Raw genomic sequence first — 21967 nt, 5'->3', positions numbered from 1 at the left:
TATTAAAATTAGATTTGATAATGTTAAAATGTAGTAATTTAATATAATATTTAAATTATATATTTAAAATTTCACAAATATTAAAATATAAAAGATAGATATTAAATATAATTAAAATTAAAATTATGATTTTATTATATAAGAATTATAATTTCCAAATAATGTTATTTTGAAGAGAGGAATAATTTTATTTTGAAAAGAGGAATGATAAACTAAATTCAGTGAAAGCAAGTTCACGATTTCGACGTGACTGTTATGTTGTCTTTACGTCTCGAAATGCTCATTTTGGGTCCTGAAAACGTTCATTTTGGAACAACATTTTTTTTTTGTCTGGAAATAATCGTTTCGGGATATTTTTAATTTTTTTTCTCTTATCCATATGCGTTTCGAGACCCGAGTATTTCGGGATATTTTTAATTTTCTCTCTCCTACCTACGTGCATTTCAGGATATTTTTAAAATTTAATCTCTTCTACCCACAAAGCATGCCACGTCGATACGTGCACTTGATTTCTCTGAAATTTTCGTTGAATTTATCTATTTTCATTTGAAAAACATATTATCCATTCTATTTGAAAAAGACTTTTCAATATGTTGTGTCAAAACTTTATTTTGACCAATAAAAATAATTATACTAGTTTATTTATTTTGGAACAGTTTTAAAGAAATATAAAATATTTTTTTTTAAATTAGATAAAAAATATCATTTATCACTTGTTAATAAAATTTAAGTCATTTGGAGTCTAAATATAATAATATATAATAAAAGATTATAATTTTATTTATTTATAAATAAAATAGTATTTACATATTTTATTTAGACGGTGATTTAAATAATTGATTGTTAAATAGATCCTGTTAATTGTTTTTGGATATCTGATTTAAATGAAATCGAACACATTGTTAATTTGATATTGAATTATTTGAAATTATTAAACCAAACAAGGCCACAACCGGGCCAAATGTCAATGCCATCGGACCGGTGTTGACGGTCGATAACCGGGTCAATTTTCGGGTCAACCCGAATGCTGAACTGGATATTTATTATCTTCTTCTTCTACGGAGTTTTAGGTCAGACGGGAAATTAGCAAGCCTTTAACTTATAAACCCTTAAAACCATAAACAGCTTCTTCCTTCTCCCTCGCTTCTGTCATGGCGAAAAAATCAGAACCATCCGGTGGCAACATCAATGACATTAAGAAGAACAAGAAGAACAAGAAGACCGGTCCTAACGCCATGGCCATGAAGTCCAAGGCGGCGAAACCGAATCCTTTCGAGTCAATCTGGTCCCGTCGGAAATTTGATTTTCTCGGTAAGAAAGGCAAGGGAGAAGAACGCCGTATGGGACTTGTTCGCTCTGCCGCCGTTGAAAAGGTAATATTTCATAAACCGTCATATAACATTCACATACCTTTTAGTATATACATCTATATGTTAGTAGCTTATTTCAACATGTTATTGATTTGAATTGCAGAGAAAAAATACACTCTTGAGAGAGTATGAACAGAATGCAAAGGCCTCGGTATTCGTGGATAAGCGTATTGGAGAACATAATGATACGCTTGGTGAGTATGACAAGGCGATGATGAGGTCGCAGCGTCAATACCAGGTAAGCGAAGCTCTACCTGCTCTGATCTTTGTTCATTGTGCAAATAGACTATTTCATATCTCTTTGTTTCAAATTCAACTACTATCTTTTAAATTAATTTAGTAGTCAATTATGATGAAATTCGTTGCCAATTTTGTTTTTTTCTTTATCTTATGATAGATAAAACTGAAGAAGAAGAGCCAGTATAATTTATCTGATGGAGAGGAAGATGAATTCGGCATTGAAGGCTTTGGCTCATTTTCGGGTAAAGATGATTTTGAAGAAGAAGTAACCTTTGAAGATGAAGAAACCATTGAGACAAAGAGTATGTATCAAATTTCTGTTTATCCATGTAATACCAGGGAGCTAGTTTGTTAGCATTTTTTCCAATAAATATGTCTGAATAACTTATTATTCACTTCATAAACACTTTGGAGCTGTTTTAAGAAATAGTAATCAGAAGTAAGTCTTGGTGTCAACTGAACTAGCCATCAACCCTAGAAAACTTTTGTCCTTGCATCAGTATTTGATAAAATCTACAATGTTTAATCTATCATTTTTCTCATCTGTTCTCTATATAATGACTTTTATCTGCACAGGAAAGCGTGCAAACGAATCTACTACTGATGCGTCAGAAGATGAGCAGCAGGTGAGATGGTTTGACCTTCTTGGCAACAATACAATTTCAAACTTCTTAATGCTTGACAATGGATGAAGTTGGTTTCCCAGCTTAGTTGACTCCTATATTTTCATTTGTTTTCTATTTGGAGATTATCCTGATCTCTTTAGGTTGTTCTTTTTCAATGCTCGTGATATGTACACAAATTTTCAAATCTTTTTTTTCTTTACCAATTTATCGGTCATCCTTGCCTCTTTTGAATAGTTACTTTAATTTTTTTCTGAAAAAATAAAATAGTTTCTAACAATAGATACTTTACTGTTAGCAAAACAAAGTTAGTTTGTTGGTTCCCTTGTGTGTAAGATGACTGCTAAAACCGTTTATAAGACAATACTATTTTTATCTAGCCATATTCTGGTGCTCTGCTTCCTCTGAATCATATACTGGGTTTTTTCATTTACTGTTAGGAGGTAAGGTTTATGAGGTTGCTATTCTCCTTGGATATGCTTGTTCATATCTCATTACTCCTTCGATTAATCCGGTTTTTGGCATTTTACAGAGGCCAAAAACTAAAAAAGAAGTGATGTCGGAAATAATCGCAAAGAGCAAACACTTTAAGGTGAGATTAATAATTCCGTTTTTTGGTCTTATATTTTCTCTTGTTGATGCTCCAGAAGCAATAACCACTAAGTCTTTGTTTACCTTTTCTCTTTGTCTTTTATATGTAACAGGCCCAAAAGGCGATGGCTAAAGAAGAAAGTGAAAAGTTGACTTCTGAGTTGGATAAGAACTTTACGTCAATGTTGCAGTCTCAAGCATTATTATCTTTGACCCAACCAAAGGCAACAAATTTGCCTGATCTTCAGCAGGTATACACTGACAATCTTTCTTGTCCTACTCAAAGCTTTATAGTTTGGAGTTGTTATTTCCAATATTCAAGTTATTGGTTGGTAGTTGGTAGCCTTTTTCCCATTGAATCCATTTGAAAACGATGTACAATGCGATGCACTTTAATACACTTCTATGTTAGTGTTTTAACTTAAATTTTAAAAAAATGTAAAACAAAAGTTGAACTCCAAATAGGGCCCAATATGTTGATTTGTGATTAAAAGTATGTTTGTATGTTCTGAATAAAAGTCAATGCTGATATTAATACATTGTGGCAGGAAAAATCTGATCCGTATGACAAACTCGTTAGGGAGATGATAATGGAGGCTCGTGCTCGCCCGTCTGAGAGGACAAAAACACTAGAAGAGGTTGATGAAGAGGAAAAAGAACGATTGGAGCGTATGGAGGTACTCTATTACAGATGCTGGACATATTTGAATTTGCACTTTATTTATTGATGGATGATTATCTGATAGTGAGATACTATCATTTATCAGTTATAAGTCCACAATTATGATCTCAAGTACTTTGGATACATAAGATATTTTTTTGTTTGTTCCAAGTTCATAATAAGGTTACTGTCATCTGATTTATGATCCTGCGTTGATTTCTGATTTTTGTTCTAGCCGTGTGGTAGGTATAACATGAATTTTGAAAGTAGACAGTCTTAGGACAGTTTTGTAATGCTATAAATATTTTCATCACTTCTCTCTGGTTTTAAATGTGTTTATTGAACATTTAATGTCTGGCTCCTTGACTTGGATGTTGATATAATTTTTAAGGAAAAACTTGATTTACATATAGGTCTGGAAACTGCAGTTTTTCATTACAAGTATTTACCATGAAATATTTATATTTTTGTAATTTCAAGTATACTTGACAAGCTTAATTAAAGAGTCCCTTTCATGGTATGCTGTATCTCAGGAAGAGCGTCAAAAAAGAATGCAAGCTAAAGAAGACTCCAGTGATGAGGAAGACGCGTCTGCAGAAGATGCTGTCTTGAAGCCAAGGCCAATTTCTGGAGATGATCTAGGCGACTCTTTCTCAATTGACGAGCCACAACAGAAACTGAACTGGATTGAGGAGATTCGAGCAAGAAAAGATGAAGAAGAGAAAGATGAAGATGGTAGTACTTCAGAAGAATCAGGAGATGATGAAGATGATGATGATGAGGAAAGTGAAGATGGTGAGAAACATGACAATGCCGAGTCCTTGAAGGACTGGGAGCAAAGTGATGATGATAATCCTGATACAGATTCTGAGGACAATGCTGGTATTGACGAAGAATCAGAGATGAAGAGCAATGAAATGCCATCAAAACCCAAAAAAATTAAGGATCTCAAGCCTCATGCTGAGGAACTTCCTTTTGTTATTGAAGCTCCAAGCAGTTTTCAGGAACTAGCTGAGTTATTTGATACTCTCACGGATGACCAAATTGTAGAAGCAATCAGCCGTATTAGGAAAACTAATGCAATAAGTCTCGCCGCCGAAAACAGAAAGAAGATACAAGTATGGTCTTAGCCTTGTTTACATAAATTTTATGATCTCTATCTCTGCTAGTAATCATGAAGAAATATTTTTGTCAAAACATTTCCCAATAATTATTTCTCTGGTATGCAGGTATTTTATGGCGTTCTTTTGCAGTATTTTGCTGTTTTAGCTAATAAGAAGCCATTAAATCTAAATCTAATAAATCTGCTCGTCAAGCCCCTGATAGAGATGAGTATGCAGATCCCCTACTTTGCAGCCATATGTGCTCGACAAAGGCTTCTTCGAACTCGAACACAGTTTTGTGAGGATATTAAGCAGTCAGGTGTCTTTACGAACATCATTCTTATGGTTTCATTTCATCAAGATTTTCAATTCATTTTTAGGAACATCATGCTTCTGCACCTGGCATGACTTTTGTTTCACAATTCTCTTTCTTGCAGAAAAAGGTTGTTGGCCATCTCTGAAGACACTGTTTTTGGTTAGACTATGGTCTATGGTATTTCCATGCAGTGATTTCAGGCATGTTGTCATGACGCCAACATTACTTTTAATATGTGAATATCTTATGCGTTGTCGCATCACAGGCGGTCAGGATGTTGCAATAGGTTCCTTCTTGTGCTCTATGGTTCTCCTTGTAAGTGGACTAAAGTGTTGCCCCATTTGGAAATACTTATTATTTCGGTATTTGGATCCGTATCCAGATACAATAACAAAACTAAATTTCTGAACTAGTCTTTGACTAAATTTAGTTTTGAAACGTTTATGTATTTGAAAATGGATTCATATACAAAACAAAAAACAATAAGTGTTCCCCTTTTGCCTTCTAATGGATAGTTTCATTTTCCATCACTTCTCATCTTGTCTTATATATTGCCTTACTATGCAGATAACTAAACAATCTCGCAAGTTCTGTCCGGAAGCCATAACATTCCTCCAAACCCTTTTGCAGACAGCTAGAAAAGAAAATCCCAGTCCATCTGGGGATTCTCATGTATGATTTCGGGTTTTTCTCACTTAATACTTGTGTTAGGCATGATTTTTATAAACATGAAGCAAATAATTTGACATTGCGCATTCTGCACAGTTATATGATCTCTTGGAAATCAAAACACACCGGCCATTGCTTTGTATAGAAGGTCAAGTTGAACAGATTAGTCCACTTGATTTTCTTTCCGTAGTGGACATGCCAGAAGACTCCCCGTTTTTCAATTCTGACAATTTCAGGTTCGTTCATAAGCATTTAAGAGATTCTCTTGAGATTTTTTTTTGATGAAAATTGGATTATTTTGGAGTTATATATGGTAATGTTAAAATAATTTTTCTGTGTAATATTTGTAATATTATAAAAATAAAGGAATGATTTGATATTTTGGTTGCTTGAAGAATGGTTTTTTTCCTGTGCTTTGTTGCAGGGCTAGCATGCTGTTCTCTGTTAGTGAGACTGTGCTAGGGTTTGTGCACGTTTATGAAGGATTTAGTTCCTTCCCGGAGTTATTTTCACCAATTAGAGAATCACTAGTTAACTTGGTAGGACAAAAGCACATGCCAGATTCACTACAAGAGAAATTCAAAGATATCGCTCATATCATAGAGAAGAAAATCGAGGAACATTATGTGATACGTAGACCCTTGCAGTTGCTGAAGCAGAAGCCAGTACCTATCAAATTAGTTAATCCAAAGTTCGAAGAAGAGTAAGTGAACCGACTTTTATGTAATGAGAATGAATGAGTAAGATACCAGTTCCTGACCCATGTTAATTTTTTATGATGTTTTCAGCTATGTAAAAGGTAGGGATTATGATCCTGACCGAGAACGGTCAGAGAGGAAAAAGTTGAAGAAACAGGTGAAGCAGGAACAGAAGGGGGCTATCCGAGAGCTACGAAAGGATAACCACTTCTTACAAGGAGTTAAGGACAGAGAGAAGGCTCTCGCAAAGGAAGAAATGGCTGAGAAGTACGGTAAAGCGAGAGCATTCCTTCAAGAGCAAGAACACGCTTTCAAGTCTGGCCAACTTGGGAATAGTGGCAAGAAGAGGAGAAAATGATCAATCAAATATTATATGCTCTGCCTGCTATTGTTGTTTCATTTCAATCAACAGTGAGTGGAATTTTGTAGTGACTATTTATACTTTCTTTTGTCATAATGAATTTTTGTAGGGATTTTTTAAGATATGTTGTGATTCGTATGAAAATTAATTTCGTTTGAGTTTGCCAGTTCACGGAAAATGATAGAAAGATACTCATTTGGGAATGAAATTGAAGTTTAATTGGCAATTTAAATAAACCAAATCTTTGGCTATGGTTAATTAGTGTTATCCTAATTTATAATATGAAAGTGTTTATAAAATATTAATAATAATACATGAAAGCGAATAATCATGAAATTGAAATTAATTTTAAGTAAACTTTTATAATTTTGTTTAAAATTTATATTTTAATAATTTTAACTATATACTGAAATGGTGAATTTAATATCCCCAATTAATATATATTTTTAAATATGTAATTATAAATTTCGATTTTTGTGAGTTATTGTTGTTAAAGTTGTTTACACTTTATTAAAAATATATATAATTAGTTTTTTTTATTTAATTTTTTTTGAAAAGTGAGATATTTGTAGAATTAGTTAATTTCCAGCATCCATTCTAGATCCCTTCTTCCTGCTGTACTTTCCAGCTTTGGACCTGAATTCTTCTACTGAGGAGATCCCCAAGTTAAGCTTACAACCCTTTCTCGTTTCTGCGTTCTTCAGAATTCGACTTTGTTTTCATCTGCCGGAGCACTCGATCCTCCAAGGTATATATATATATATATATATGTATGTTACTCCACAATTCATAACTTGCCTTTCCTTCGCAACCCACCTCCTAGATCTGTTGCTTATTGTCCTTGGATCTGTTTTCTTAACTTAATTCATTTGTTGATCACTTTCTAATATCATTACGAGTTCCTCGTTTGTTGATTATGTGGACTTGAGCAGTTGGTTGTTGTCTGACACATTTCAGGAATATGATGATTGTATTACTCTCTAATTCAATTCAATCGAAATACCAACTTGTTGAATTATTAAAATCGTACAGGGAGAACATGTTTAATTGCTGACCTTTGATCACTAGTTACTTATGAGATTGGATTTACTTGTACTGTGTGATGTACTCATCTTGTTGTTTCGCATTGGCAGGCGAGTGGGGTAGTGTGCAATCGATATCCATTAAACCTAATTGGCCAGGATGAGTGTGGTTGGTTTTGACTTTGGGAATGAGAGCGGTGTTGTTGGTGTAGCAAGGCAAAGAGGAATTGATGTGGTGCTCAATGACGAGTCCAATCGGGAGACTCCGGCAATTGTTTGTTTTGGTGAAAAACAGAGATTCCTTGGGACTGCTGGGGCTGCAGTTAGCATGACGAATCCTAAAAATACGATTTCTCAGATTAAGCGACTCATTGGACGCAAATTTTCAGATCCTGAGCTTCAAAGGGATTTGAAGGCCTTGCCGTTTGCTGTAACTGAAGGGCCTGATGGATATCCGTTGATTCAAGTGAGGTATTTAGGTGAATCTAGAACATTTACACCAACACAAATACTGGGAATGGTACTTACAGATCTGAAGAGAATAGCTCAGAAGAATTTGAATACTGCAGTGGTTGATTGCTGCATTGGGATCCCAGTTTACTTCACTGACCTTCAAAGGAGGGCTGTTGTTGATGCGGCTACAATCGCAGGTCTCCATCCTCTTCGATTAATTCACGAAACAACTGCAACAGCCTTGGCTTATGGAATTTATAAGACAGATCTACCTGAGAATGACCAACTGAATGTTGCATTTGTTGACATTGGGCATGCCAGTATGCAAGTTTGTATTGCTGGTTTCAAGAAAGGACAGCTCAAGATATTAGCTCACTCATTCGACAGGTCTTTGGGTGGCAGAGATTTTGATGAAGTACTCTTCCAGCATTTTGCTGCCAAGTTTAAAGAAGAATACAAGATTGATGTTTTCCAAAATGCTCGAGCTTGCATCCGTCTTAGGACTGCTTGTGAGAAGCTGAAGAAAATACTCAGTGCAAACCCGCAGGCACCTCTGAACATTGAGTGCTTGATGGATGAGAAAGATGTTAAAGGTTTCATTAAGAGGGAGGAGTTTGAGCAGATAAGCAGTTCAATTTTGGATCGTGTCAAGGAGCCACTGGAGAAGGCCCTATCAGAAGCTGGCCTGACCATTGAGAATATTTATGCAGCTGAGGTGGTTGGTTCAGGTTCTCGTGTACCTTCCATAATGAAGATACTGACAGATTTTTTTGGGAAGGAGCCTCGCCGTACAATGAATGCTAGTGAGTGTGTTGCTAAAGGTAGTGCTCTGCAGTGTGCAATGCTAAGCCCCACATTTAAAGTGCGAGAATTCCAGGTATTTCATTATTTCTTCGACTATGTTTTTTGATATATATATACTTGAGTCTGTTGGAAATGATGTTGAATTTAAGTTTTGTCCAAGTCTGTGTGCCCCCCTAATGATTGTTTCTCATTTATTAACTGAGTGTTGAGTGGATTCTATATATTTGAATCAGTAATAAAAGATCACATATCCCCTTGAAATTGTTGTGGAATATCAAATAACTCGCTGTAACAGAAGCGGTCCAAAGAGCCCTATGTTAAAACATTAGTTATAACACCGTTAATGCGATCCAAATAAAGGTCATCTTTGACAAAGAAGAGAATGACTGGGTACTAGGGAAAGAATTTTACCATTTTATTTCATTGGTAGTGAAATTCCTCCTCTGTCACTAATTCAGTCCAACTTAGAAGTATTGGCAAGCCATGTTCGATAGGATAGATAAGTTGATGCCGAGGCTGAAAGCCATGAAGGTTATTAATATCTATCTTATGGTCCATTAGGTTAAATAGAAAATGAGAGAAAGGAAAAGACCACTTGAAAACTTAAACTTCCCTAGAGCTTTCATAGCAATGATCTATTATGAACTTGTTACTGAAGTTTCTTTGTAAATAGTTTTTTCAATTTTGGTTTATGTACTTTGTTCTGTGTTCTTCATTGATTTTTTTCCCCTGATTTTTGAAGGTCAATGAGAGCTTCCCTTTTCCAATTGCTTTGTCCTGGAAAGGAGCAGTTGTAGATGCACAAAGTGAAGGTGCAGATAAAGATCAAAGCACTATTGTTTTCCCCAAGGGGAATCCGATACCTAGTGTGAAAATTCTCACATTCTACCGATCTAGGACCTTCACAGTTGATGTTCAATATGCTGATGTCAGTGAATTAAAGGCACCTGCTAAGATCAGTACATACACAGTAATGGATCGAACTCTTATGATTTGATCAGTTTCACATAATAGTTTGGTTAATTAGGATTACTGTTGTTTATTATAGTAATACGTGTCTTATGATTAGATTGGACCTTTCCAATCAACCAACGGAGAGAGGGCTAAACTAAAGGTCAAGGCACGCCTAAATCTACATGGAATTGTTTCTATTGAGTCGGCAACAGTAAGTTTCAACGCCATTGATATTGCTACTTCTATATGACACCCAAATGTCTGTTAATTTTGTTAAATTGATGCCTCCCTTTAGCTCATTGAAGAAGAAGAGGTCGAAGTTCCAGTTGTTAGAGAGCCTATTAAGGAACCTACTAAGATCAATAACAATGAGACTTCAGGTGATGGAATCTCATCTGCAAATGGAACTGATGTGAATATACAAGAACCTAAAAGTACTGGTGATGATGAAAATGGTGTTCCAGAGTCTGAAGATAAACCTGTTCAAATGGAAACCGATGCTAAGGTAGTAGACATTACCGGTTTTTAAATTACTTGCACAAACTATCAAATGTAAATTTGCATGTCATATCAGATTATAGGAAGATGTTCAAAACGTATTAACTGATGCGAGTTCTTTAGTCAAATAGAAAAAATAATGATATGAAGAAGCAGTCGTCCAAATTGAATAGGACATTATTTTTCAGATGCACGTCGATTTTCAAAACTACATTTCATTCAATTTCGTGTCAAAACAAATCTGCAGGTTGATGCACCTAAGAAAAAGGTGAAGAAAACAAATATTCCAATATCTGAGATAATTTATGGAGGAATGGCTCCTTCAGATGTCCAGAAGGCACTAGAAAAGGAGTTTGAAATGATCTTACAAGATCGTGTTATGGAAGAAACCAAGGAAAAAAAGAATGCAGTGGAGTCTTATGTTTATGACATGAGAAATAAGGTATATATTATTTATCATTGCACATCGTTTACTGGTTCTTGGTAGGAGTGAGCAGATAGGTTTAAGCTAATTCATTTTGTTCAACCAAACCAAACCAAACCATAATTATAAATAGTTTGGTTAAAAAAACCCCAACTTGTAATAATTAAGTTTCACTTATTACTTTATTTCCAAACCCGTATTCTGCAAATTAAAATGACTCCAAATAAGTGAAAATTAGATAATAGTTAACAAATAAATCTCTAATATTAAAAATGGAGTTCTTTTTAAAAACAAAATTAGTGAATCGTCTTAACTATCAACATACCAAACCATTTTAAATTTCTGATTGGATTGAGTTCATCTGTTGATTAACCCATAGTTTACTCGCCCTAATTTCTTGGACACTTTGAGTCAAATGCTTATGGTTACACTTCCAGCTTTATGACAAGTATCAAGAATTTGTTACTGATATGGAGAGAGAAGGGTTCATTGCCAAACTGCAAGAGGTGGAGGACTGGCTGTATGAAGATGGGGAGGACGAGACCAAAGGAGTATATGTTGCCAAACTTGAAGAACTCAAGAAGGTACGCTTTTTTCGAATTTCTTTTTTCACATTTTTGAATTCTTTATCTCATCTCAACATGGAGGATTTTCTTTTAGCCTTACTTGGAAAGTCAAATTTGTAGCAAGGTGATCCTATTGAAGAGCGTCACAGGGAGCATACAGAGAGGGGTTCAGTGATTGACCAGCTTGCTTATTGTGTCAATAGCTACAGGGAGGCTGCAATGTCAAATGACACAAAATTTGATCATATAGATCTAACAGAGAAACAAAAGGTATGATTCCATTTATAATATTTACACATGCAAATTTCGTGCAATCTCTATGTTACATATAATAGTAAAAGTCTATTTCATAGACCCTAGGTTGTTAGCTTCTAATGAATTAATGGTTCTTTTTTATGATTTTCATTAAGAATCTCTAGTTTAGGAGCAAAAATAAACTGGTCAATTATATTATACTGTAGTTATTGAAACCAAATTGTTTATTCTGATTTATAGTTATACAATTTATTTTCTAGATCATGATCTTGATTATAGTTTCATTTTTGGCTTCATTTGTTATAGTAATTTTTTTTTTGGATCATGATCCAGAATATTTTTTAGATCATATGTAATTTTATTCCCCAAAACTAAAAATGTAGATTTTTCTGGATTGTGATCCTTGTGAAGAAAAAATATGTATAACAAGATACATGTCGATATATTACTATTGCGCATCTGATATTTCAGGTTTTGAGTGAATGCGTGGATGCTGAAGCTTGGTTGAGAGAGAAAAAACAGCACCAGGATGCACTCCCCAAATATGCAGCTCCTTCTCTCTTGTCTGCGGACGTGAAAAGGAAAGCAGAAGCTCTTGACAGGTTAGCTTCGTTTATGTTCATGAATTACTAACTAATTGAAAATATAAATACCGATTCCAACACTGAGATTTACTTGAAGACTGATAATCTCGGTACTGTGTTGTATTTATGTTGTTAGTTTTAATTATTAGTTGTTGTTCAAACAGGCTTTGCAGGCCAATAATGACGAAACCCAAACCAGCCAAGCCTTCTTCTCCTTCTCAGGGAAGTGAAGATCCAAATGCAGAAACCAATCATAGCAGTGAAGTACCATCATCATCATCATCATCATCATCTGAGCCTATGGAGACCGACAAGCCTAACCAATGAAAAATGGTTCCAGTTTTTGTGTCTATAAATTAGTCTCTCTGCCTTTTTTTCTATTGAATTGAATGAATCTGTTCCCATTTACTGTAATTTTCCGAGGCTGCATTTTTTTCAAAAACCTGTTATTCCAAATTTGTTTTTAATCTGTCGGAAGAAGTAAGAAGAAACTCTGAATTGCAACTTTGTAAGCTTTCAAGGCTTAAGCTATTCCAATTTATTATTTTTTTGATAAGAATTGAGGAACATTATTATTCTACACAGCTCAGCAATCAGTTATATATTAAGCATAGCTATTGGGGGCTGCTGTAATTTTTGTTTTGTAACATCAGTCAGTAGATAATTTATTCAATAGTTTTAGTTAACCCTCCTTTGGCAGGAGAGTTACATCAGTATATAATTTTTCTACTAATTTTCGGTAACATCAGTTGATAATTTTTTTTTACTAATTTGACATGTTTTGATTTAATCATATAGTTAACCCTTTGGAAGGAGAGTTAGCTGAAGAAGAGAGGCTGAATCCAAGGAATTAAGAGAGAATAAGAAGGGGAGAGTTATTAATTAAAATTGGGTAATTCAACCTGAATTAAACACTAATTTACCCCAAAACCAAATTAAATTGATCCAAATTAAAATTTTGGGTTTACAAGATATGCTCATTAGTAGTAAACTTGTACAACTATTTCATTGGAAATAAGAAATACATTATTAATAGGACATAGAGCACAGCTGGATTGATTTTGGAGATGATCATATCCGAACTTTAAAACACTTAAACAATGCATCAGATAAAAAATAGTAAGATGAAAATAATATATTCTCTATGAAATTAAACCACCTGTTACGCCAACGGGTATTGATCCAGAGCACGGTGATGAATCCCAAAATGTAGACAATATAGGTTGCCATAAAACTTGCATAGAATTCCTCTCTGTCAATAGTAGTATACCATGCAGCTTCTTCATGACCATGCAGTTCCTCATCTTCACCATCATCCTTCTTGACCTTACTACAGTCTTTCTTCAATGGAGGTCCGCATAGAAAGGGGTTACCTGCATAACTATCTCCTTCGAAGCTTCCAAATTGACCCTTCATCATATCTGGGAGTCTTCCCGATAGATTGTTATATGCTACAGAAAATGTTTCCATAAAATTCAGATTCACTAGGTTGGATGGAATTTCTCCACTGAGATTGTTATGAGAAAGATCTAGACTCTCTATCTGCATCAGGTTTGAAAATGTTTGAGGAATGGGTCCACTTAAGCAATTGTGTGATAGGTTGAGCGCATGGATAAAAATCAGATTTCCGAGTCCATTCGGAATTTCTCCTTCCAAGTTGTTAGATGATAGATCCAATCCAGACATCAATGACAATAACTCACCAGAATAGGAATCAACCCTGTACTTGGTGGAAATCAGCACATCAGCCGGATTATCAGCAAATATCGTTGATCCACCATCTTCTATTTTTAATGTACCATCTAGAATGTCTGTGTTTTCCCCCAAAGTGATCATATTGCCTAAGCAAGTAGGAATAGATCCTGAAAAGGAGTTGTGAGACAAATCTAACCAATTTAACCTTTTCAATTGGCATAACTCATGCGGAATTTCTCCACTCAAATTATTTCCTCTCAAAGATAACACTTGCAAATTTGTGCTATGATTGAGATGAGTTGGGATCCTTCCAGAGAAGCAGTTATTTCCAATGTCCAATGTCACGCGTCCTGATGAATTGAAAATAGTTTCCGGAATCAATCCTGTGAATCTATTCCCATACAAGTTCAGGTGAGAGGAGTATGTAAAGCTTGAACAATCAGCTGGTAATTCTCCCGAGAATGAGTTATAAGAAATATCCAAATAATAAAACGTCCCAACTAGATGGCATGGGAACGGGCCAGAAAACGAATTGCCTCGCATGGCAAGTAAATCCACGAAGATGGAACGATTAGTAGTTGTTGTTGTTATTGGAATTTGACCTGACATGTTGTTGTAGCTTATGTCAATGGAATTTAGATATCGTCGTCCTCCTATACTCCGATTGAACAAGTTAGAGAATATATTGCCTTCAACTAAATTATTATTTCGCATCGATAATGTATTGAGCTCAGTATTGTTTACCAACAACCAGTCGGGAAAGGAACCTTCTACTTTGTTGTGAGAGAGATTAAAGAACTGAAGATGCTTCTGGTAAAGAAGAAACTTGGGGAATTCCTTCAAGTTGCAATTGGATAGCATAAGACTCTTCAATTGGAACTTAGGAACCCAATCAACTACATCCGATTCTACCACCAGCTTATCACTGTAACTACTTATTAGTACATCTTCAAGCTTAGAAAAATTGGCAAATGTCTTTAAAGACAAAGATCCTTGTAGACTATTATCCCTTAGATCAATATATTCCAATGAGTTGAGATCTCTGAATAAGGATAAAGATATGTTTCCATTCAATTGATTCTTATAGATACTGAAATACTTCAAAAATGACAACTCCTTCAGACATATAGGGATGTCTCCTTGTAGAGAATTATATGAAAGATCCAACTTTTGAAGTTTATTCATTTTACAAAAACCTGTAAATAAATATATCACAATTAATTAAATAATAACACAACTGTGATGGGATCCCACTGTGATTGTAAAAAACAAATTCTAGAATGATATGAAATTTATTTTAAATGCTTAAATTTATTAAATATTATGGTTGAAAAAACCATATATAATATCCTAATTATAAAATGGTGATAAGAGTTAATATATTAATATTATTAAAGGAAAATTTAAAAATTATTATAATATTAATTAATTACTTACTCTGAGCTGGTATGGTTCCATTTAATCTGCAACTAGCAAGGTTTAGAATTTCTAAATGATGAAACCCAATTAAATCTGCATCATCAAGATATATAAAATCATTTATGAATGAATGTATAGTTCTTTTTATTTTCGACTATAAAGTAAGTAATTAAGCATGCAATATATATAGCTAAGGCTTTAGAATGAATGAATATTGAATTTTATTCATGATACCTAGATTGGTGAGTGGACCTTCAATAGAAGGATTATAGCTTAGGTTGAGAGATTGAAGGGATGGCAAGGCACCAAGTGCGACTAGCACATCCTTCTCAAAATGGTTCCAACTTAAATCAACATTCCTAAGTTTGGTCATCTTAGAAAATGATCTCATCACTCCATCACCACCTGGATTATGTTGGGACGTGCAATTAATAGTTAGAGATTTATTTATTTTATTTAAATCAAGAAAACAGTAGTGTGTACATAATTTCGCTCTAATTAATCTACATGGCAATTTGAAACCGCCCCATGAAAATCGAACCGAATTGTCCCGTTTGGGACGGTTTTTCCCCGAAACCGAACGAGGATGGGGCGGGGATGGTATTTGTGTCCCCCGCCCCGACCCGCCCCGACCCGCCCCGATTTCACCCCGTTTTAACCCCGATTTTGCCCCGAATATCATAAACATAATTAAATATATTAAATCACTAATATATTTATTTATTTATTATATTTTATAAGAGTATTAAAATTATTTATTTATAATAATATAAAATTTTAATATATTACAATATATATTATATTAAAAAATTGGTTTATATAATTTTATTGTATAATATTTATTTATTTTTTTTAAATAAAAATTATTAACGGTGCCCCGCGGGATTCCCCGAAACCGAAAAAAACCGAACGGGACGGGGATGGTATTAAAAAAATCCCCGAAATTAAAATGGGACGGGGATGGTAATTGTATTCCCCGCCCCGAACCGCCCCATTGCCATCCTTATGTATATGTATAATTAAAAACTTCTGCATGTATGTATGTATGTATACATTTTTTAATTTACCTTTGCTTGTCAAGTCACAGTCCGATAGATCTAAGTCCTCTATCTGTTGTAATGATTCCAGGCCCAGCACTATCAAAAATATTATATGCATAAACATACAAAGTTCAATCCACAAATAAAATGTTACTAATAAACAAATTATTTAGATAAATTCAATATTTATATAAAAGGCATATAAGTGTTAATATTACTATTTACATACCTTCATGAAGACCATCCATGAAATTATTATTACTTAGAGAAAGTCTCCTTAGGGATGGTAACGAACCCAAACAAGACACATTTATTTTCTTGTTCTCATCAATATGGTCATCATCGGTATTATATGAAAGAAATAACCCTTCTAATTTCTTTAATTTCAACAAAGGTTCACATTCTGCCAAAATTAACAAACAAACAAAAAAATCTTAACTTCACTTGATGTATTTCATTTAGTTATAACCCAACAAACATTGAATCAGTAAGAATAAACATTTTGATTAAATTAGAGAATTGCTCATATATTTATTAAATTAAATTTAGAGTTGTTCAAATTTATTAATTGGTTTGGTCATTTCAAAATAAAATTAAAAAATTTATTAACATATATCCAAATTTGAAATAAATATAAAAAAACGACGTTTGAATTGACATGACTTACCTTGTGATGAAAACTTTTCATGGAATAAATTATTTCCGGCGAGATCAAGTACCTTGATGGATTTAATTGCACTTAAATATGTCAAAACACTAGCATTGAGATCATTATTACCGATATTTAGACTCTCCAATTGCCTTAGAGCTGATAATTTCTCGACGTCTGCACATTGATAATTAAGAAAATAGTACAATAAAGTTTTAAAAAATAGATTATTTTCTTTTATATATAGATCCGTCTCTAACTCTTTGTCCGGCCCATAAAAAAAAAAAAAAAGAATTTAAATATTTTTAGTTACACTAACACAATTATGACAACAATTTAGTGTCTATAGTTTTGAACTGAACATTACAGTTGAATAATTACTGTAAAAAAGTGTCATTGGATTGTACTTTAGAGAATCTTAACAAAAATATAATAATGCTTTAGATTGTACTATAATTCTTGTGCCATTATTTTTTAAGTTATTTTCTTTATATTAGTATATTATAGACTAATTAGTTATGCATGTATTTGTATGTATTAATTTATTAATTTACCTTTGTTTGTTAAGCGACAGGATGACATATCCAATTCTCTTATTTGTTGTAGTGATTCCAACCCTATCAAAGAAATTATATAAAACATGTAAAGTTGAATTAATCACATTTTATGTGTTTATAAGAACAAATTAGTTAGATATATTTAAGATTTGTACACAATTAAATAGTAAGACATAATTCAATTAATGCTTACATACCTAATAGTTTAGAATCTCCTTTGAAATAATTATCACTTAGGGAGAGACTCCTTAGAGATGGAAATGAACCAAACAAGATATATTTATTTCATTATCATCTTTCACTTCAAATTCAAATTCATATTCATATTCATATCCAATTAATGTTGTTGGATTGAAAAGACAACATTTTTAATGTTGTTGGATTGAAAAGACAACATTTTTAATTTTGTTAATCTCGATAGAGTTTCACATTCTGTAAAATAATCAAACAAACAAATAAACACAAATAAAAATACAATTTCGTAATTAAGAGCTTTATCTCAATTTGTTTAATAAAAACACAATATTTAAGATTTTATTTATTTTATGCAATATGTACATTACACTGAAGCTTAAAGTATTTGTCTTTTTCTAAAATTTTGAAACATAATTGAGAACAGTACTTTTGATTTTATTAAGAATGGTACGAATGTTTGTGCTTGATTTAACAAAATATTATTTTCATTAAATCTTGAATCTGCTAAGAATAGTCACAAACAAAATAAGAGAGTATTAAAATTACCTTTAGATGAAAAATCATCCTTGAATAAATAATTTCGACCGAGACTGAGCTTCTTGAGAGATTTAAGTGTACTCAAAGATGGCAAAATACTATCAACAAGTTGATTACCACTTATATCTAGATTCTCCAATTGCTTTAGAGTTGACAATTTCTGAATTCCTGTATAAAAATAATTAAATAATAATTAATAATTAAGGTGTTAAGAGAATATTTATGGAATAATATATGAATTTAGTTTACCTGTTGCAATTGCTTCCATATTCCCAGTAGAGTAGAGAATGTCTGACAATGAGAGTTGTAAGACGTGGCCCGTAACGGGATCACAACTGACCCTCTCCCAGTCACAACAGTTATGACGATGATGATCATCTACCCAGGAATTAAAGACGCTGTCAATTGCCCATGAATTCATCCCCGGCAGCCAAGCAGCTTTGAATTCGAGGAGAGATTTCCTTTCCTCTTCAATGCAACGAACCCCTCCATCATCATGACACATGATCAAATAACATTCATGACTTGTTATTATTAATATTATCATTACCATCCAAAACCCACATCTGATCACCATCTTTCTCTACAATCCAAACTATTATAATTATATTATCTCTCTGTCTGTCTATGCTTAATTGATCAATTCAATGTAATGCATATATGGTTTATATAATTGATCATCAAAGTCATGGTCAACGTCAACCCTCTCACAAACACCACATATATAATATGGGACCATATATATAAATAAATAAATAAATGTTCTTTGCTTGACTCATTGTTATATATATATATATATATTACAGGTCTTTGTTCCCTTGACTCGGTCAACTGATAATTAAATCATCGACCGATCAGTCTCAGGCTTCTCCCAGGGTTCATCACAACTATACTATACTATGTGACCATATAATTAATTAATTGTTTGTGGGTTTTATCAGGATTTAATTTGCATGTTAATTTCATATATAAATGATTAATTGTGAACCCTTCTGCTATATATATATATATATGATTTCAAACAATTTCACATCAAGGTCATGTATATAACCCATATTTATTTTTTATTTTTGTCTCATTGAATACTTTCTTGGCCTTGGCCATGGCCTGTTTAATATTTTTTTTGGTTTTATTAATATGTTTTAACCAATATTTGACGTGTTATATCTCATTTAACAAATTTTCTTACTCGTTATACCCCGTTTTACTCTTTATACATCATATAACACGTTTTTATTAGTTGAACTCGTTTTTAAAAAAAAATATCAATATAATATTAAATAAATGATGGTCGTTTAAGTATAACGATAAAAACAATGCAAAAATACGAGTATTCACTTTATCACCAAACACATCCAAACATAATGAAATTAACCATTTGAGATCGAGCAATAATAAATCTATAAGCCAAAAATATTCATCAACAAACATAACATAAAATTTAGCGTTAACAAATTCAAAGATCTTCAAAAAGATTAATGAATTCACCAACTAACTCCACCAATTTTCCAAAAGAGATATTTCATATCGTCGTAATAATAGCGTTTTGGAATAACATTGTAACCACTGAACGTACTACAGTTTTTTCGAGCTACATAGTCCACCATAAAATAATTGGGATATGACTCGTGGACATAATCCGACCGAATTGCAATTTCTATCCAAACATTCCAACAATTTAATTACCAAATAAACCAAATTTAAAATATTTTTTCACCCATAATATAAATATCATAATATGATTTTTTTTTTTGGGTCCAAATATAATTACAAAATATTCAATTATAATGGCAAATTGTTTGTAGTGTTAGCAGATTCACTCATTTGAACTGATTTCAAATAGTTGAAATCTTATACAAAAGATAAAGAAATATTTGTAAATTTTAGTTGTAACTCGAAATTTTCAATGTCATTAAATAAATAATTTAGAATATGTAAAATATTTAGTTTATTTTTCTAAAAAATAAAATAAATTGAATGATTTATAATATGAACTCTGGAAGCGAATTTGTATTCCCGTTTAAGTTTGAGGGTCAATATGAATATTTGTCCTCCCTCCTTTCTCTCAATTAGGTTGGGCAACTTGAAGTGGTCTGGTCTAGTTGCGATCGGCGACGAAGTGCGAGGCCGAGAAAAACAACCTACTGCATGTCTGAGTGCCGGGAGAGGCCAAATCTGATGTTAAAAGAGTATGACGTTATCATTTCATCCGATAAACTTTAGAAGATAGAGGCTTATTTTTGCGATCGGAGACTAATCGCGAGGTTGAGAAAGACAACCGACTGCAGGTCTGAGGCAAAATCTGATGATACTTAATAATAAATATAATATATTTAATATATTGGAGATTCAATCTTAAAATTTGTATAAATATATTACATTATTACTTAAAGCTTACTTGTAGAGATTTTAAAGATATTAAAGTGCAGTTTAGGTAAGTAGATGAAAGTCGAGATTATTAGTCCGCCAGGTTCTGAAAATAGATATTTTATATAATATATTTTTTTTAATTATGTGCTCAATTAATTTTATATAATATATATTTTATTAAAATAAAGATGTCAGTCAACGTCAATCCTCACATATTCTACAAGTGTGGACCATATTATTTCTTTTCAAAAATAAATGACCAAACCCATTTTTCAGTAGTTAAGCTTCAAGAAATCCCAACAAAATCTTAATCATTGATCTTAAATTCTAAAGCACGTCATCTCAATACTCAAACATTATCATCTCAAATATTTCACAATAAAAGTCATTTTATTTTCTATATAATTTTGATTTAGCATTCTATATATAAATATATTCAATTTATATGATTCATTTTTTATAAGTTATATTATATAATTACATTTAATTAACTTTTGGTACAAATAAGTAAACTTCACATCTTTATCCAATTTATAAGTAAATATGGTATTTTCTAATTTATATTTTTTTTTTTACAGCCGAAGACCTTGACTCAATCAAATTGGCATAAAGTCTTCCCTTTCTCTCTGGAATTTATTACTTTTATTTTATTTTGATGGCCGGTAGAACTAGTCAATCTAATTATTAACTTATAATCATTTATTTTCTCTCTAAAAACAAATAGAATAAAAGTAAGTTCCAAAGTGTAAATTGAAAAAGATATTCAGGTCTTTCTTTTTTATGATTTTTTTAGACGTGAAATCATTTTTTATTATATTCAGATTTGAGTTAATTATGTTTTTGTTTAATACGGTATTTTATTTAATCAGATTAATTTTATATTCCGAAATTTTATAATATGAATAATGCTCTCAACCGTCGGTGGGGTCGTTTGTTACTCATATCCTCTTATTTGTGTGGGTGATTGATGATCATTTCTCGAGGCTGTGTTCGTCTCATTCGTAGTAGCAAAAAAGTTAAAATTATCGGATCTGGAGTGTTGAATCGATAACTCACTTATTTTGCATTGTCGATAAATGACTAATATTTGAAGTCTTTTGTTGAGTATTATTATGATTCATTAAGTGATGCCCGAGTATTTGGGTAATTGTTGTGAAGTTTGAATTGATGCGACTAATACGACAAACCTACATATTTGGAGTTACCAACCAAATTATTTTTTGGATTACTATCTAGTTGGAAAAAAATAGTCAAATTTTTAATAATCGTAGTCGTCCGCATATTATTAAGATGTTTTTTGAGATTCGTTCATA

The 21967-nt window shown here is 32.7% G+C and overlaps 3 protein-coding genes across 5 annotated transcripts; 2 read left to right on the top strand and 1 right to left on the bottom strand.

Annotated features, from left to right (window-relative positions):
- The first annotated feature begins 1088 nt into the window (after positions 1-1088).
- Positions 1089-6762, top strand: LOC124914185 (nucleolar protein 14). The gene is made up of 14 exons (XM_047454684.1): positions 1089-1373; positions 1474-1608; positions 1768-1912; positions 2187-2236; positions 2766-2825; positions 2938-3075; positions 3373-3501; positions 4019-4603; positions 4715-4907; positions 5026-5219; positions 5472-5576; positions 5670-5809; positions 5998-6276; positions 6362-6762. Exons 1-14 carry the CDS (start codon positions 1152-1154, stop codon positions 6627-6629), a joined length of 2643 nt encoding a protein of 880 aa, XP_047310640.1. The 5' UTR covers positions 1089-1151; the 3' UTR covers positions 6630-6762.
- Positions 6763-7220: 458 nt separating this feature from the next.
- On the top strand, positions 7221-12772 carry LOC124913782 (heat shock 70 kDa protein 14-like). The gene is made up of 10 exons (XM_047454198.1): positions 7221-7380; positions 7766-8984; positions 9654-9881; positions 9981-10076; positions 10161-10370; positions 10611-10805; positions 11225-11371; positions 11474-11623; positions 12080-12210; positions 12357-12772. Exons 2-10 carry the CDS (start codon positions 7815-7817, stop codon positions 12517-12519), a joined length of 2490 nt encoding a protein of 829 aa, XP_047310154.1. The 5' UTR covers positions 7221-7380; positions 7766-7814; the 3' UTR covers positions 12520-12772.
- Positions 12773-13116: 344 nt separating this feature from the next.
- On the bottom strand, positions 13117-18905 carry LOC124915290 (receptor-like protein 56). 3 transcript variants are annotated; one of them, XM_047455982.1, is made up of 9 exons: positions 18534-18905; positions 18294-18452; positions 17550-17612; positions 17014-17172; positions 16576-16749; positions 16374-16442; positions 15541-15711; positions 15325-15399; positions 13117-15083 (listed from the first exon to the last, which is right to left on the bottom strand). In XM_047455982.1, the coding sequence occupies exons 1-9, from the start codon at positions 18859-18861 to the stop codon at positions 13264-13266; spliced, it is 3018 nt and encodes a 1005-aa protein (XP_047311938.1). In that variant the 5' UTR covers positions 18862-18905; the 3' UTR covers positions 13117-13263. The 3 variants fall into 3 exon arrangements, with proteins under 3 accessions (XP_047311938.1, XP_047311939.1, XP_047311940.1); XM_047455983.1 differs by having other exon boundaries at positions 17125-17172; XM_047455984.1 differs by lacking the exon at positions 17014-17172.
- Positions 18906-21967: the final 3062 nt, after the last annotated feature.

This window comes from Impatiens glandulifera, chromosome 9 (assembly GCF_907164915.1).
Source record: "Impatiens glandulifera chromosome 9, dImpGla2.1, whole genome shotgun sequence".
Taxonomy (NCBI): Eukaryota; Viridiplantae; Streptophyta; class Magnoliopsida; order Ericales; family Balsaminaceae; genus Impatiens; species Impatiens glandulifera.
This window is presented reverse-complemented; position numbering and strand designations above follow the sequence as displayed.

Coding starts and splice junctions, on each gene's coding strand:
- LOC124914185 (XM_047454684.1), top strand. CDS start 1,152: ATGGCGAAAAAATCAGAACCATCCGGTGGCAACATCAATGACATTAAG. Junction 2,237..2,765: donor CGTCAGAAGATGAGCAGCAG/GTGAGATGGTTT, acceptor GGCATTTTACAG/AGGCCAAAAACTAAAAAAGA. Junction 2,826..2,937: donor CAAAGAGCAAACACTTTAAG/GTGAGATTAATA, acceptor TATATGTAACAG/GCCCAAAAGGCGATGGCTAA.
- LOC124915290 (XM_047455982.1), bottom strand. CDS start 18,861: ATGGTGATCAGATGTGGGTTTTGGATGGTAATGATAATATTAATAATA. Junction 18,453..18,533: donor TATGGAAGCAATTGCAACAG/GTAAACTAAATT, acceptor ATTTTTATACAG/GAATTCAGAAATTGTCAACT. Junction 16,443..16,575: donor CATGGATGGTCTTCATGAAG/GTATGTAAATAG, acceptor TATTTTTGATAG/TGCTGGGCCTGGAATCATTA.
- LOC124913782 (XM_047454198.1), top strand. CDS start 7,815: ATGAGTGTGGTTGGTTTTGACTTTGGGAATGAGAGCGGTGTTGTTGGT. Junction 11,624..12,079: donor ATCTAACAGAGAAACAAAAG/GTATGATTCCAT, acceptor CTGATATTTCAG/GTTTTGAGTGAATGCGTGGA. Junction 12,211..12,356: donor AAAGCAGAAGCTCTTGACAG/GTTAGCTTCGTT, acceptor TTGTTCAAACAG/GCTTTGCAGGCCAATAATGA.